Source organism: Myotis davidii, unplaced genomic scaffold, assembly GCF_000327345.1.
Source record: "Myotis davidii unplaced genomic scaffold, ASM32734v1 scaffold699, whole genome shotgun sequence".
Lineage (NCBI taxonomy): Eukaryota > Metazoa > Chordata > Mammalia > Chiroptera > Vespertilionidae > Myotis > Myotis davidii.
The window spans coordinates 2,847,271-2,864,821 of NW_006291007.1; the positions used below are offsets into that span (position 1 = coordinate 2,847,271).

The 17,551-nt window shown below is 37.0% G+C and overlaps 2 protein-coding genes across 4 annotated transcripts in view; one reads left to right on the forward strand and one right to left on the reverse strand.

Moving 5' to 3' along the window:
* NF1 (neurofibromin 1) overlaps positions 1–17,551 on the reverse strand; it is a 187,721-nt gene that overhangs the window by 32,518 nt on the left and 137,652 nt on the right. Inside the window, exons 39-43 of the mRNA XM_015564136.1 lie at positions 7,413–7,845; positions 6,521–6,861; positions 2,701–2,903; positions 1,075–1,268; positions 20–160 (exon numbers count right to left, since the gene is read on the reverse strand). Of these exons, the coding sequence (XP_015419622.1) occupies positions 20–160; positions 1,075–1,268; positions 2,701–2,903; positions 6,521–6,861; positions 7,413–7,845 (1,312 nt within the window). The remainder of the gene's footprint in view (positions 1–19; positions 161–1,074; positions 1,269–2,700; positions 2,904–6,520; positions 6,862–7,412; positions 7,846–17,551) is intronic.
* On the forward strand, positions 11,018–15,157 carry EVI2A (ecotropic viral integration site 2A). 3 transcript variants are annotated; one of them, XM_006764054.2, is made up of 3 exons: positions 11,018–11,277; positions 11,742–11,811; positions 13,531–15,157. In XM_006764054.2, exon 3 carries the CDS (start codon positions 13,552–13,554, stop codon positions 14,245–14,247), a length of 696 nt encoding a protein of 231 aa, XP_006764117.2. In that variant the 5' UTR covers positions 11,018–11,277; positions 11,742–11,811; positions 13,531–13,551; the 3' UTR covers positions 14,248–15,157. The 3 variants fall into 3 exon arrangements, with proteins under 3 accessions (XP_006764117.2, XP_015419612.1, XP_015419611.1); XM_015564126.1 differs by having other exon boundaries at positions 11,764–11,811; XM_015564125.1 differs by lacking the exon at positions 11,742–11,811 and having other exon boundaries at positions 11,019–11,277.

Consider the following 17,551-nt stretch of genomic DNA (forward strand, 5'->3'; position numbering starts at 1 on the left):
GGAAACGAAAAGTGATTACCTTGCTTGAAACCAATTTCACGTTTCCAGAAGCCAGAGCTACAGCAGTATCTGCCATGACCTCAGCTTTTATTGATCCCAAGCCACCTGTCGCACTGGTTTTGATGAAACTGTCCAGTACAACATCAAGGAGATCTGTGATCTAGTGGAAGAGGGGAAAAATAATTTTTTAGCCATGCTACCATCTTAATTTTTAATTTAAAAACACTTCAAAAAATACTTCAAAGAGCAGCCTGAACATGAAAATTCCCTTTTATCAGAGCCCTCAAAATATTAGGTTTTATGTAGAGATCTATCAGTAAGTGTACTTTATCATAAAATACCCAGAAAAGGATGAAGATATTCACTTCATTCCTTCAAAAATTAAGAAACTAGAATTCAAAAATTTTAAATCTCTCTATATTATTATTACTTGCAAAGCATCTGTGTTCTCTTCTAAGATAATGTATGATCAATATAAAATGTAATTATTTGAAAATATAGGAAGTGACATCAAGCACAGGGATGTTCTATAGGGCTACAGAACTGGTTCCAAGGTCACTTAAAATCATTCAGAGGATTCACAGCATTGTTTGAGTAAGGGCATAGCTTCCCTGAGTGATTCCTTTGAAGAAATTACATGCATAATTCTTGACTGATAAGAAATAAAATGTTACATTATATTCTGTATTTTAATACTGGTGCTCTATGCTAGAACTATAAATAAAAGCAGTTGTCCCATCATCAAGAAACACTCACTGACACCAATGGTATGTAAGCTAATAGAGTATCATAAAGCACTATTTACTAGCAGCAACATTTTTATAGTTAAATTGTATAGAATTATGCGGTGGAGAAGAGTGCTAAAATAACTCGTTTTTCTTTGGCTCTGAGACATGCATTAGACATTTATAGTTTTGAGCCAGAACAAGAAGTTAGTGGGCATCTGTATGCTTTTTGATAGAAGGGACTGTGTTTTCTACAGCTATACCTAGAACAGTGCTTTGCATAAACTGGGTACCAAATATTTGCACAAAGAAGGTAGGTACCAGATAAATGTTTAAGCAAACTCAATACCTGCCCAAGGCTCCCCCATATTTTTGCTTGAATAGATGGGTACATCTGTTTCTCATTTATGGTCATTGTTATCAGCTTATCAAGAATAGCAGTGACTCTTTGTCGTTTGGCATCATCATTGTGCTTACAAAATCGAACAAGATTTGACAGCCATGGAGTCATGTATTCTAAACAAAGATGTTTCAATTCAATACCTGGGGGGAGAAATATGCTATTAGCATAGATGGTCAATGAAAAGTAAATAAACAATTATTTTACTTAATAATATTTTAAATTATTTTAAAATACAGGATTTGGGGGTATAGGGGTAAAAGGTAATTAAGATAATGTACACTTATGTGTACAACTCCTCCACAAAAACTTAAGACTTGTGAAAAGATGTAAAAATAGTACAAAAATTCCTTTATATACTTCATGTAAAATCCCCCACTTTTTTATTGTGGTAAATATATGCGACATAAAATTTACCATTTTTAAGTGTATACAGTTCAGTGTACACTTATGCAGTAAGTGCATTCACATTGTTATACAACCATCATCACCATCCATCTCCAGAATTTGTTCATCTTCCCAAACTGAAATTCTGTACTCATACATTTTTTATGGCTTCATATTATTCCATTACATGGAGATCCAACAATTTAATCAGTCCTTTATTGTTTGTACTTTCAAGTAAAATTTATAAAAATTTAAAATTTGACCTCATTTTTAACCCTCAAATCTCATAGAATTTTTAACTGGATTGCCCTGAATTTGTAACAATCTGGGAAGAATTACTCATTCAGGAACACAGTATGCCTGTTCACTTAAATCTCTTCATATATTAATATTTCTCAATAAAGCTTTACACTTTTCTTGTTTTATCTTACCCATTTTCTTTTTAGGGTTACATTCTGCATTCATTACTATAAAAAAAAATAGTGGCCTGATTTTGATGAATTGTCAAAGCTCTCAACTGTCCAATGCAGAACAATCAAGAAATGTGTTTAAATGCAGAAAAACAGGTCTTATGTGTTATGGAGAGAGAAAGGGAAAAAATGTTAGTAAGTAAGCTGTGAGAACAGCAACATTTATACTACTGCAGGATGTGAAGATGGACAGATGTGAAGAGTAGATGTTAAATCCATGAGACGTATTGAAGCCAAGTCAGGAGTTGACCCTGGACCTGAATTATATGCACTGCGCTCTCCAGGAACTGTACATGAACAATAAAATCATAATTCAAAGTCAAGCTGAAGAAAAGAGAAAACATTTCCCTAAATCAAGGAGACAATGTACATGTTTTACTAATTTGGAATAATCTAAGAAGAGAAATGCTGAAGCTAATTAAACTGACACATGTTGAGAAAAATACTTTGTGAGTGGGTTCAGAGGCATGTAAGGTATCAAAACTTTGCCACCTTGATTTATTGCCAGGATTTTAGTGGATCTGTCAGTGTGGTATGCCATAAAGTCCCTTCAGAGTGCCTTCAGTTACAGAGTACCACAGGTGAAAAATTAAAAGAGGTAAAGAGGTAAAAACATAATCAATTAGAGATTTCACTGGTAACTCCTGAAATGAAAGCGTTTTCTTTGAATTTTCTTAGAATTATTGTTAACACATTAAAGGAAATGATCATTACTTACTAGATTTGCTAAATCCAGAAATACACTCTTCCAAAAATTCTAAGGTGAGGTGTGGCTCATTGGCTGCCAGCGTCTTACTAATGGAGACAATAAAGAGGGTGTTGTTGGCAGGGATACATAAACCTGATGTCTCTAGTAACTGGCCCTCGATTTTTAAATTAAAGGTACAGGTTAAGGCACACAGAAGATTATAGGCAGCTGACCTAGGAGAAAACACAAATACATTTGTTTTAAAACTTATTTTTTTTAATTCCAAAATTTTTTCATAACATAGAACTTGTGATTTTATTACAAAGCATAATCAACTATTTTTTAAATTTATGATCAATTAGAGTTGTTATGATTCTAGAGTAAAACCAAAATACCCTTTGATCCCTCAGGGATTTTTTTTTAAAGCAATAGTGTTTATTTATTTATTTTTATTTTTTAAATTTTAAATCTTTATTGTTTAAAGTATTACATAGGTCCTCCTTTTTCCCCATTAACCTCTTCCAGCCTGTTCCCATCCCCTCCACCCTAAGGCCCTCACCATCCCACTATCTGTGTCCATGGGTTATGTACATGTGCATACAAATTCACTGGTTGATCTCTTCCCACCCGCCCCTTCCCCCGCCTTTTCCCATCCCCTCCACCCTAAGGCCCTCACCATCCCACTGTCTGTGTCCATGGGTTATGTACATATGCATACAAATTCACTGGCTGATCTCTTCCCACCCGCCCCTTCCCCCGCCTTCCCAAAGGGCAATTCTTGACATAACCAGAAGAGCACTCTGAGGCTCCTAAGACAGGTGAGGATAAGGCCTTCCTAAAAGACATCTCACTGAGACGTAAAAGGTGAGTGATTTATGATTAACAGAAAGAAAGAGTAAGGCATACTGCATATTCAGTGAAGCTGAAACTCAAATTGTGGTTCCTCCTCCTGCTAGATCCAGTTATAATGCAGATCATAAGAAGGCAAATGAAATGGCCCCTCATCATATTAGAATGTTAAAATCTTTAATTGGCATCTACTGAATCTCTTCCTGGGTGTCCTACAAGTTACACTACAATTTTTTTTAACATAATCAAGTCCCCCTCTATTCTTCCATGAACCCCTTCCACATAACTATTACAAATAAAAAAACAAACAAAAAGCTTAATATATATATCCAGATTTCATTAGAACAAAAAATTCCCTTATAAATGTCTGAAAATAGATTTAAACAATTTAGGAGAAAGCTCAAAAAACTCAGATTCATTTTTAAATTTTAATTTTCTCTCCTATAGAGCAAAAGAAATGGTTTGATTGCTCAGTAATTTTCAGGTTTTCCTTGCCTCTGAACTTCCATCATACTAATATATTTATGCAATAGACACAGAGGGAGGAAAAGCCGCTGAAGTTTAAGTCTGCCACAAGGCATTTTCTCTGGCATGACATGCTCCAGCAAAAAGCAGAAGCTGTCACCGTGCTTTATTTCACAGGAGAAGAATATAGATTTACCAAGCAAATGATTTTTAGAAGATTGTTAGCATTCTTGGATGAGGAACTTTAAATTAGATATTAAAGGCATACATATAGCTCCATTTTCCCCAAATGAGAATATTAAGATTATTATTTCTAAGTTTATGTATCTCTTACTAACTCCTAGGAATTCTGAGTTATACCATTTTGACATTGACTACTCTGCATATTTCTTTTCTTAGCATATTTTTATTGATTTCAGAGAGAAAGAGAGAGAGAGAGAGAGAGAGAGAGAGAGAGAGAGCTGATTGGATGACTTCTGCATGCCCCACCCTGGGGATTGAGCTGGCAACCCAGGCACATGCACTGATCAAGAATCAAACCATGACCTCCTGGTTCATAGGTTGATGCTCAATCACTGAGCCACGCCGGCCGGTTTGGAGATTTTTTGACCCTTCAGTCCACAGGCCGACACTCTCTCCACTGAGCCAAACCAGCTAGGGCTACTCTCTGCATATTTCAACAACTATAAAGAACTGAGGTGCTGGCCCTGGCCAGGTAGCTCAGCTGATTAGAGAGTCATCTGGATACGCCAAGGTTGCCAGTTTGATCCCTGGTCAGGGCACATACAAGAAACAACTAATGAATATGCGCATAAATAAGTGGAACAAGAAAGTGATGTTTCTCTCTCTCTCCCTTCCTCTCTCTCTCTAAAGTAAAAGAGAAGAAACTGGGGTCCCTCAATGTGGGGGTAGGTGTCAGACTTCCCTGAGAATTGAATAAGAGCAAAGAATACACAAAATCTTGTGTATAATTTCTGAGAGTTCATGAACCCCATGAGACCCACCCATGTAAAAAAATCTTGATATTTTCCCCCTTTTAAATAGGGAGATCTGGAACCTTAAAAGGCCCACTTACTAAACCTGGGCTATGTTCTATCCTAGGGAAGATTTTCTGAAGCTAAGAATTTATATATGTAAAAACCTTGACAGTCTCAAGGTACTTCGGAGAAAAAATTATCCTAACATGAAATGGAGACTGGAAAAGAGGAAGAAGTACAAAGAGACACACAGGGGTGGAGGGATAGAAGGGTGGGGAAGTTGGGAGGAAATAATATTTACTAAGCACAAAGTATTTTCTAGGGGCTATACTATACTATGTGACATACTATTAAATATTTGTAAGTATATAAGGATGACATTGTATTTTTAAAATGAGGAAACAAGCCCTGGCCGGTTTGGCTCAGTGGATAAAGCTTCGGCCTGCGAACTGAAAGGTCCCAGGTTCGATTCCGGTCAAGGGCATATGCCCGGGTTGTGGGCTCAATCCCCTGTGGGGGACTTGCAAGAGGCAGCCAATCCATGATTCTCTCTCATCATGGATGTTTCTCTCTCCCTCTCTCTCTTCCTTCCTCTCTAAAATCAATAAAAATATATTAAAAAAATAATAAGAACCAGCATTAAAAAAAAAACGAGGAAACAAGCTCAGGTTCAGTACTTTGCCTAAAGGCATACATAACTGATCTATATTTAAACAAAATCTACTGAGCCCTAGCTGATTTGGCTCAGTGGACAGAGCATCGGCCTATGGACTGAAGAGTCCTGGGTTTGATTCCGGTCAAGGGCACAAGCCAACGTTGTGGGTTCGATCCCCAGTGTGGACCGTGCAGAAGGCAGCAGATTCTCTCTCATCACTGATGTTTCTCTCTCTCTCTCTCTCTCTCTCCCCCCCCTTCCTTTCTGAAATCAATAAAAATATATTACAAAAATAAATAAACCAAATCTACTGACTACATAAGAGATGCTCTTTCCTGATTTGTGTCCAGATTATTAAGCCTAAACAGAACCAATTATCTCTGCTCAGATGACATCTATATTTATCTCAAGATTTCTTTCAAGAATTTTGTTCAAGTCACATAGATGGAAAATATGCAACAATGTTATTGTTTGAGTTATGGAACATTAAGCCTTCCTTTGCAAACAATGATAATCAAATTGAACTGCAAGGGACCTTAATAGTGATATACATTGAACACGGGAAAACTTAATTACAAGACTCAGAGGAGGGAAACTTAATTTGGGAGTAGACTTAATAAAAAACAAATTTCGGGGAAAACCCCCAAACTGCTACGTTGTCTGTTTCAGATGAAAGTTTCCTGGACAAAGAACATATATTGGTTTAGTGTGAATCACCATATTCAAAATTCCACAGTTCATGTGAATATGCCACAGCTTGATGAGGTCATGCTGGTTAACCAACATAGCATACCTCCCAATTTACAGTATTAGGGTAGAGGCTGCTTTCACAGCTTACTAAGTGGTTCATTTTAAAAGCAATAAACCTTGAATAAAGTTGAAGTGCATTTTTTAAATAACTTACCGTAAACTAGGATCTGAACTGCCTAAATTAAGTAATGCGATATTGAGCAGCGTCCCAGGGACATCTTTTGGCCGAATCTTGGTGTGCTGGGGGATAGAATCTGGCTGCGACAGCTCCCAGCGTGTCCGGATGTGAATGATAGACTGGACAATGGCATCACACTCCTGGTGCATGAAGGTGAGTGGTGTGCCCTGGTTTGCAATGGTTAAGGTGAACTGGTTCTCATCCACTAGGCATATTTCTTCAATTTCCGAAGCATAATAGATATCATTGAGAAAGACTGACTGCCCCAGGACTTTTGTTCGCTCTGCTGAGGTTACCTGAACAGCAGTAGAACCAACCTGGAAAGTGGTGGTGAGAGGGTGGAGTGAAGAAGAATTAAATTCCATTATGTTGAATTGTAAGAGGCCCCAAACCAACCAACCAACCAAAATATTATATTTGCCGTATAAGAAAGAGTTACCACCATTACATATGCAAATAATTATTGTAATAAATGCTCTCAAAGAGACTAAAAACATCAGAAAGAATTAGTTTTTAAAAAGAGGTCAAGAATTCTATGGACAATTACTGATTTTATCCTGAAAGTTCTTGTTTCTCATTCTGTAAAAAGCATGCCTTAATCAGAATCTCACTAGATAATTTCCACACATTGGTGCCATCTGACTGATATAGAGCAAACTGCCTTCTCTACAATACTCTCCTATCTCCAACCCAACTAGAACTAAGTGTACACATCTTGTATCATCCACAGGACTCCATGAAGATAGAAAGCTTAGTTCTCTCTCTGGACTTACATTTGTTACAGTACCACAGGGGCACTTAGGAAGGCCAGCGTACAGTCTGGTTAGTCAAGAAAGGCAGCGAAGCTAACAGAGTGAGTGGCACTTACTTTGATAGAAACCTTGGTGTCTTTGTGAGCCAGCCTGAGCGCGTTGTGGAACACCTTCAGATCCTCTTCCAATGCCAAGGTGGCAGCGGGTAGCTTCTGCTGCTCGTGCTCTATGTGCTCAGCCAGTTTCCCGGGACAGTCTATGAAAATGAGCCTTTTGCTGCCTTTGAGGCCAGTCAGCAGCCGCTCGTGATACTTGGTGTACTCCCTGACCCAGGAGTTACAGTTATAGATATAAACTGCAGAGACGTTGTCATAAGCAAAGCCAGGAAAAACAACAAACCACTTGGAGAGAAAGTCCGTTTTAAAGCGATTGCTAGGCCCAGTATGGGTAAGGTCCACTACAATTTCATATGGCTTTGCATAATATGGCTTTAAAGTCAGCAAGACATGGTATATTAGCAAATCACCGTTGATTTGACCAGTTTTGAACCTAAAAAAAGATGACACACAAAAAAGGACACAGATTCTTAACAGAGTTCTGAATAGATACATAGATGCTACTAATCTATTTTATTACTTTATTTTCTGATTAGCTTTCTAGAGAAAACTAACAATAATACAAAAATTATACAAAGTCTGGATCCTTTTATTAATCCTAACCCAAGGATATGTTTGGATATGTTTTTATTGATTATCAAGAGAGAGGGAGAAAGGGAGGGAATGGGAGGGAGGGATAAAGGGTGAGAGTGAGAGAGAGAGAAACATCGACTGGTTGCCTCCTGTGTATGCCCCAACCAGGGATCAAAGCCACAACCTAGATGCATGGGATGATGCTCCAACCATCTGAGCCACCTGGCCAGGGCTGGGTCCTTTTTCTAAATCAGCTGTTCTTTAGACATTGAGAAATAATGCTGAAGTAAAACAGAAGGGACAAATCTCCAATTTGAAAACTCTGAGCTATGACAGTAACAACAAACTTGTCCATCACAGTCAATCAAGGAAGAAGGCAGTGGACTTTGGTAAGTGGCCTCCAGGACCACCAAACTTCCCAGGCGAACAGTCTGGGTGGGAATGACCCACTTGGAGCCCTCGAGAGAACTGAATAGCTTTGTGAATTCATTTATCCTATCTTGACCAGAGAGAATGTTTCAGTAGTGATCAAATGACTCAAATTAGGACAACCAGAGCCAAAGAGGCCCAATTAAGACACTGCAGTTTAAACTCTGGGAAATTTAGACTTATAAACATGGGGACACAGAGCCCTGGGAGTTGTTAGCTCATATCTTGAGATCTGAAGAAAAGCATGCCTAAACACTGAAGATACAGAGCAGAGAAATAAAGAAACTGGGGCCCTGGCATTTCATTTGAGTCCTAGATAAAGCCTCTCCTGGGATCAAATTTATCCCTGGACTATTCAGTTGTATGAACCAATAGTTCCATTTTTTTTTAATATTAAGCCAGCCATATTAGTCATATGTTGCTTATACTAAAAATAATGCTAAACAATGTAAGCAGCCAAGGTCAGGACCAACAGAAAGCCCTGAAGAACACAGTACTAGAATTTCAATCAAAACAACCTATATGAACTTTGGCCCAATGTTCCGTATTTGATGACTCTGGTAGTACTACTACAACCTAGGCTAAGATGAGTATCCTCACCTCAGAGCTTTTAATCTTGTTGGAAGTAAGATAAAAATGGGACAAGTTATATGATTTTGAAATAAAAGAGGCCAGCTGTTGTCTCTCAGTGGTTGAGCATCAATCTATGAACTAGGAGGTCACAGTTCGATTCCTGGTCAGGGCACATGCCAGGGTTTCAGGCTCAATCCCCAGTAGGGGCCGTGCAGGAGGCAGCTGATCAATATAATTCTCTCTCATCAATGATATTTCCAACTCTCTCCCTCTCCCTTCCTCTCTGAAATCAATAAAAATATATTTCAAAAATAAAAAAACATTTCAAGATCAAAGAAAAAGTATGAGGTAGTATATAATCACTTATCAAAGGAACTGCAGAGAAAAATAGTGCTATTAAGTTCAGAAGAGGGAGGGATCAATACAAACTGGGTAGTCAGTGAAAGCTCCTTAGAAGACACACCAGCTGACGTGGCTAGGAGGAACTTCAAACTCAACGAGAGGAGGGACTAGCAGACCTCATGGACAGAGGTACAGAGGAAAAGAGACAGGTAACTAGGAGTGCTGAGGTCAACCGTCAGCTAGTTTAGCTAGAATGGAGGATTCACACAGAGAAGGTCTAAGAGATAAAGCTGGAAAAATACATAATAGCTAAATTGTGAAGGGACCGAAACTGTTCACCTAAGGGGCTTAGGTTTTCTCCTAAGAGCTCAGTATTCCTCAGAGTGTCACACCAGCATGAGAATCAGCTGTGGTGCCTGATAAAAATGCAGGTTCTTGGTCCAAGCCCAGACCTACTAGTACATATAAATCTATGACATGGGGCCTGGCAGTTTTCATTGTTTTTAAAAAAACCCTCTCATCTAATGGTTATTTGCATGAACATTTCTGCAACATTGCTATAGGTGTTAAGGAGTTATTCTTTTTTAAAGAAAGGGGTGATATGATCAAAGGAAGTAATATACATATAAAGGCATCAGGGCTGGTAAAAAAGATATTGTACTACTCTAGACATGGCCTAATAAGGATTTAAAATACAGTCATGCACCACTTAACAATACAGGTAAACGTTCAATTTCATCGTTGTACAAACATCAGAGTGCACTTACACAAACCTAGATGGTATGGTGTAATACTGTAATTGTATGAGCTATATTTTTATATCATTGGCAGTGCTGTAGGTGTGTTTACACCAGCATCACCACAAACACGTGAGCAATGTGTTGTGCTATGATGTTACCATGGCTACTAGTGGCAATAGAAATTTATCAGCTCCATTATGTATTTTTATGGGATCACCATTGTACATGTGGCCTGTCATTATGTGGCTCAAAACTGTACTATGGTTATCATAAAAAAAAACTGATATAAGAATATAAAGGAAAAATCAACATTGTCTTAGGTCAGATCAGGGCTATAAGAAAGGACTTGAATTAAAAAGACTTGCTATAAAACAAGCCTCTGAGATTACAAAGAATGTTGCTATCATGAACAAAAACAGAGAGATCAGGAGGGGCAGCCACTTATGGGAGAAAAATGAGGTGATGAAAGGACATTCAGGGGGAAGGAGAGAGAGAGAAGGGGGGAGCAGAGAGAGAAAGGGAGACAGAGACAGAGGCTGTGTGTGTGTGTGTGTGTGTGTGTCTATACACTAAACCACACAAAAGCATGTTCTGTCCTATATAATCTAAATTTACTACGTACTTTCTCAAATCGTTGCAGTTCCATAATTTGAGATGTGGGTTATGTATATCATTGTTTCTATTATTTGACCAATACCTCAGGTCTCCAAACTCATTTATCAAATCAATCTGTGCATACAAATAAAATTTTCAGAGGTGATTTTAATGCTGCAGGGAAAATGCCATTTCATCTTCTTTTGAATGATACTAATATGTCATCCAAAAGCATATAAAGCAGGCATATATAATGAGCATAAGGTCAAAAGGCATTAAGAGAAAAACCCTCCCTGCCCTGGAGGCGGGATTTGTTCCACAAAGCCTCCTGTCATGCCAGTGGCCAACTAGACAAGTTAGAGATTCTGGTGTTTTTTTCCCCTGTGACATGTGCTCTAGTTGCGGAGAAAAGGAAATGTGTCATCATCTGTGGTTTGGTTCGAAAAGCGGAGAGCTAGCTGTACATGCCCTTTTTTGCTGCAGATTTACTTGAACATTCCTATTTCTCCAAGTCTGTTCTGCTTTATATCACTGCAAGCTGTGCGTAAAGACAAGAAAAGAAGTGGCTTGTTAAAATAAGGTTATAATCAGATTTTGACCAACCATTTTGCAAGGTAGGTAATATATATGGCTTTTCTTATGCCTTTTACTTACAACTTTGTACAGATTCGTGTTTGAGGAAGTGCTTCAAATAGTACCTACGACTCTTACTAACAAAGTAGAATCATAAGTGATGGAAAATGTATGCTTTTTGTTCTGTCCTGTTAGGTAAAACTTAAGTAGAAATGAGAAAGATTTACTATCAATATAGAGTTTTAAATTAGAACTAGGTAGGATCTGAGTTTAAATTCTACAGTCAATTAGAAAGTTTGGTTATGAAAAAAAGTTTAAAAAATAAATTTATTATTATTAATGCTTAGGCATTAAACATGTTATTGAAAATGACCAGAGATTAAAAACACACACAGACACTTCTGATAACATAACCTGGCCTCATTGGTTTAAATTAGGGATATAGAGACAGTCCTCTATTCTTGGGAACTTGTAAGGATAAGAGAAAGTCTCATTTTGTTAACAGTTTGTTTATTTGGGGATGACAGCACATCTGGCTGAAGACAATCAACAGCGGGCCCATTATCCATCCCGTGGTAAGCATTGTTAAATGTGTGCGAATGCTAGGATGCGTACTACACTGTTAACAAACTAATGTGACAATAACAACCCACTTTAAATTATTTTACCATCTATGCAGATGGCCAGTCTAGTATAAAAGGATGGAAATTGCTTGCTAACCCAATTTAAAGTATTTCTCTGTGAAAGAATCATAAAGAAGGCAAAGATTTATGCCATTCAACTTAAAAATGGAAGCTGAACACTACGTAGAAGTCAATGCACCGTATCTTTCACTGTTTATTAAAGGTCATAATCCAAAAAGCAATCTTAATTCTGGAGCACACAATAAAAGCTTTTTTCCTCCCTACGATTAATAGGTGATATTATTTCATAGGTTAATTTCCAGTTAGCATCACTTATTATAAACTACTTCTTATACACTATTTCTTATAAAACTGTGAAACTGACTAGCAGTAGCACCTATGTTGCTTGGGAGTTGGGTCAGAAATGAAGAATTTCAGGTCCCTCCTAGATCTACGGAATCAAAGCTGATTCAAAAAGGAGAATAATCTAGTTTTTTTTCTAGTTCCCTTAAATGATTACTAAGAATAAAAAATCTTATAAAAGTAGCTCCAACAAATTGGAATATTATTATAAAAGAGATAGTTCAATAATGGTGGTAAGTCTTTCTGGCTTACCAGTCCCTGAACAGATATACCAGTTCTATTTAAATCACCAATTCTATGGTGGATAATGAGAATTAGAACAGTCTTATCCCCTTTTTGTACTGGCTTCCAGGGAGCTCAGAGCCAAAACTGAAATGCAAGCTTTTTATTTATATGTTGAGATGCTACCATCTGCCTTGACTTCCCACTTCAGTCTAAAATCCCATGATCCTGAGGCTCTACTTCTATTTTACTGTATACTTTATTTCAAAAATTATGTCAAAATATTCACAGGAAAAAGTGCTAGGCATAAATAATATAAAAAAGTCAGTAACTTTTGTTAAACCTTTGAGATTATTCAGTAGAGTTCTGCCTCTTTTTCTTTGTAATGCCAGATTTTCAGGCTGAGAAAACAGGCATGCCGCCTTTGGCCTTTGCTTTCGGAAAGCCACAGTCAGTCAGGAAATACAGAGGTGAAAAGAGAGAACCATCACCATAAAATTGCTTTCACAAATCCTGGGGATATATTTCTAAGTACCAGCTTTATTCTAAGCTTCAAGATAAATACCCAAGAAGGAAAAATTAAAAAATACCCACCCTGAATTCCTATTTGAAGTTCATTTTCTTTTGGTTGCTACCACATTTCCCCTTTCCTGACCAGGAAAAAAAAAGCTACTTTCATGCATGAAGCAAAATGCCTAAAGCCACATTTCTCCTTTACTATAAAGACTTATGACACATATGTTAGAAGGTGGGGAGTTTCTGTAAAAAAGGATCCTTAAATGGGGGAGAGGGGGAGGAATCAAAAAAAGCAGAAGTATATGACTCAAAGCTGAAGTCTAGCATGCTTAAGAGGGAGAACACAATATAAAACCATGGCATTCACTTAAAAGAATAACAGAAATTAAAACTGTTTCTTTATGTATAGCCTAATAGAAAAAAAACGGTTAAGAAGGAATTGCAAATGTCAGGCATGGGCTTGCAGCTTACTTGTAACATATCAGCTGTCTTATCTTTTAATACAATTACCAAAATCAGAAACCGTTAACTCTTTTACAAATTCTCAAATTATATTTCTATCCCCAACAGGTTACTGGCATTATCACGGACATGAAACACACAGGTCATTACCTGCATCTTGCCTTTCTAATGACAACAGTTTTTTCTTTGTCTTCTGGAACAAGAACAAACTATACCCATCTGGGGGCTAACAATACTACTGTCTGGGATCCAGATATTCAAAATAAGACAGGCAGAAACCAAAACGAAAACAGTAACACAAACTCTGCAACTCAAGTAGATAAAAGGAGCAATTCTACAAACATGCCTGAAATAGCAGCATCGCCTCACATCACATCTTTCACCCCTAAATCTGAACTGGAGCTTTATACACCTTCGGTTGCTAGGAACAGTGCTCCGACATTACAGAGCATCGAAAACACAAGCAAAAGTCACAGTGAAATTTTCAAAAAAGAAGCCTGTGAGGAAAACAACAACAAAATGGCTATGCTAGTTTGCTTAATTATAATTGCAGTGCTCTTTCTTATCTGCACCCTTCTATTTCTATCCACAGTGATTCTGGCAAACAAACTCTCATATCTCAGGCGATCAAAACAGGTAGGCAAGCGCCAGCCTCGAAGCAATGGCGATTTTCTGGCAAGCAGCGGTCTGTGGCCTGCTGAATCAGACACTTGGAACAGAGCAAAACAGCTCACAGGGCCCAACCTAATGATGCAATCTGCTGGAGTGCTCACAGCTACAAGGGAAAAAAAAGATGAAGAAGGAACTGGAAAACTCACTAACTAACAGATGCTTTAGTGAAGAAAAATGCAGAGTAGCAATGGGAAACGTTAGGAAGCAAAAATGAAGTCAGTTTGATATTTAATGTCAACATGTTGGTCTGATGATCTAAAATTTTACATGGCAGGCCTTGCAATTTAGAATTAAGCAGGTGAGAAGGGGAGACGTATGCCTGCTTACTTAATTACTTAAACGGTGTACTTTTGTCCTGGCACTGAATATTTTAAAAAGCAAATAATAAAACAACCAAAAATGTAAGGAAGATTTTAAAGACAAATTGAAGAAACTGACTAATAGAAATAGAAATTGACAATTAAATATTTCTTGTTCAGCAATAGTAGTTAGATGATCTTTGAAAATAAGTAAACTTTTGAATAGTTTTACTGTGTCCTTAGAGGCAAATATATGCTTCAACATCTAACAGAATTCAAATTTCTAACTGTATAGTTTAATGGTACTTTCCTTTGCTGAATGTGACAAAAATCCATACCAGCTCTTAAATCAGCACAGCTAATTTTATGCTAGATGTTTTCATCTTTATATATGACAAACATAAGAAAATGTTTTTCTACTATAAATATTTAATTAAAACTTTTAATTTTGTATAATAAATTAAGACTTTGTTAGAATAAAACTGACTACGTATATTTGCATTCACTTTACTATCTGAGAGAACACACGTAAAGCACAACTGAAACAGATGAGATTATGGCCACAACAGAAGACTACCTGTAAATGTAAAGCATATCTAACTGTTTAAGTGTAACATACCTCTATTGTATAAATATTGTCCTTTGGATTATTTGTAGCAAATATCCAAAAGTTGATTTTTCAACTTCAAGGATGCCAAGTGGCCTAATAAAGGACCAATTTCATTTTTTTACTATCAATGGGATATGAGCAATGAAAAGGTGTGTGTGTGTGTGTGTGTGTGTGTGTGTGTGTGAGAATTTGGAAATAGGCTACTTTAGGTAAATATTTAGCCTTTAAAAAAGTATATTTTTATTTATTTTTTGAGAGAGAGAGGAAGGGAAGGGAGAGAGAGAAACATCAACGTAAGAGAGAAACACCAATCAGTTTTCTCCTGTACACACCCCGACCAGGGACCAAACCCAAAATGGGCATCTAACCTGACTGGGAATTAAACTGGCAACCTTTTGGTGCACAAGACGACGCTCAACCAATTGGGCCACACTGGCCAGGGCATGTTTAACATTTTAAGAAACTACATTCAAGTAAAATAATGACTTACATTTAAGTAAAGACTTTAATCTTCAATTAAACATATTACAAAAAGTTGGTTTGAGAGACTTCCCAACTATTTACTGAACTTGACACAGCATATTAATTAAATGCCAGGCCACATTTTAAAAATCACATTCCTTATTGATCATTTATTTTGGACAATATGCTAGCCATTTAGGAAAATATTTTATATATTTTGTATAACCACAATCTTACTCTCCTTTCTAGGCTGACGATTCTTATCCTGGTTGTGTATCAGAATCACCTGGAGTTTAAAAAAACTCACCAATGCCTTATTCCTACCCTCTCCTTCTGATTCAATTGGAATGGGGTGAGCTACAGGCATTGGTAATTTTTGCATAACTCCCTAGATAATACTGCTCTTGGTTAAATTCAGATCTTACAAGTTCTATGGTGCCAATGATCTAGGTTACATCTTAAAATGAAAGGGGAAAATAGAGCATTGATTTTATCAATGTATTACCATTTGTCATAAAGTTCATTCCCTAAATAACAAATCATATCTATATTATTCCAGATGAATCTAAATGTCAACAAAGTCCAAAGGAAAGCAGAGAATACTCATGCCAAGCATGGTGACAGGAAGGAGGCTGAATTTTGAGGGGTAAAAGGAACCAGACTGAAATGAAACTAGGCAGAGCTCTGGTTTTGTACAAATTAAAAATTTGAGATTATGTACTGGAATACATACTGATACCACAAAGCACTCCTTGAATCAAGTATCATATATAAATACTTGTAAAGGGATCAACCGAAGGACTTGTATGCATGCATATAAGCATAACCAATGGACATAAGACACTGGGGGGTAGGGGAGGCCAGGGGATTGTCAAGGATGGGAGAAAAAAAAAAGGACACATATGTAATACCCTTTGTAATACTTTAAGTAATAAAACAATAAAAAAAACAAAACAAAAAAACAACAAAAAATATTTGTAGGAAATTTAAATAATTTACTGTCTTTTTAAAAATAAGAAATTAGCTAGGCAACCAACATTCAATATACAGGTCAAAAATTTTCTCACAATACAAGAAAGCTTCTACTACAGGATTAAAATTCATTATTCCTACCTTGGCTATTAAACTTGTATCCTCAGAATGATACCATCCAATGATAGCTTATGAACAAACAGAACTAGTTCTTTCCAAACTTGGCAATGTTTAAAAGTGAGAAGTTATGTTTTGAGTTCAAATGTTAAAAGTTATTTCTGAACAAAGACACTTTTGTTTTCTATCCCTGTGTATTATGATCCACACACTTAATTTAGGGATTTTAAAATAGTGAATCAAAAGTTTATAGCATTTTTATTATATTCTTCTCTGTAGTAGGACCCCTCAAACATTTTTCTGTACAAAGTAGTAAGTTCTTTGCAATTGAGAACTGGGTCTTAATAAAAATGTGTTCCTCTGCAGTGACCAGAGGAAAGCAGGGCACGGTTTAACAATTACTGTTTGTTTCTACTGTAACACATGCTATGGTAGGCACTTTACATTTATTTAATCCCATAATAAATTAGAAATTATGATCTCCATTTTTCAGATGAGGAAACAGGGTAGAAGGTGACCTGGCCAGAGAAATTTTTATTGAGACTGACTCCCACTTTTTTCAATATACTTTGCTCAGCTAACTTATTTAAAAAGTGATTCTGAATTTATTTTTCCATGGAGAAGTACCTACTTTGTAGGTAATCAAAGAGTTGTGGACTTGAACTCAAATATCATTTAATTGCTCTAACTGGTTTTGGTCCGTGGTTAGAGCATTGGCCCTGGAACCGAAGGGTCATGGGTTTGATTCCTGGTCAAGGGCAGGTACTTGGGTTGCAGGTTTGCTCCCGGGCCCTGGTCAGGGTGCCTGCAGGAAGCAACCAATCGATGTGTCTCTCTCATATTGATGTTTTTCTCTCTCTCTGTCCCCCCTCCATTCCACTCTCTCTAAAAAATCTCTCAAAAAAATAATTTTGGGTGAGGATTTAAAAAAATCATTTGGTAAAATATTTGGTCAAAAAATCCGAATTAGGGAGAAACCAAGATGGTGGCATAGGTA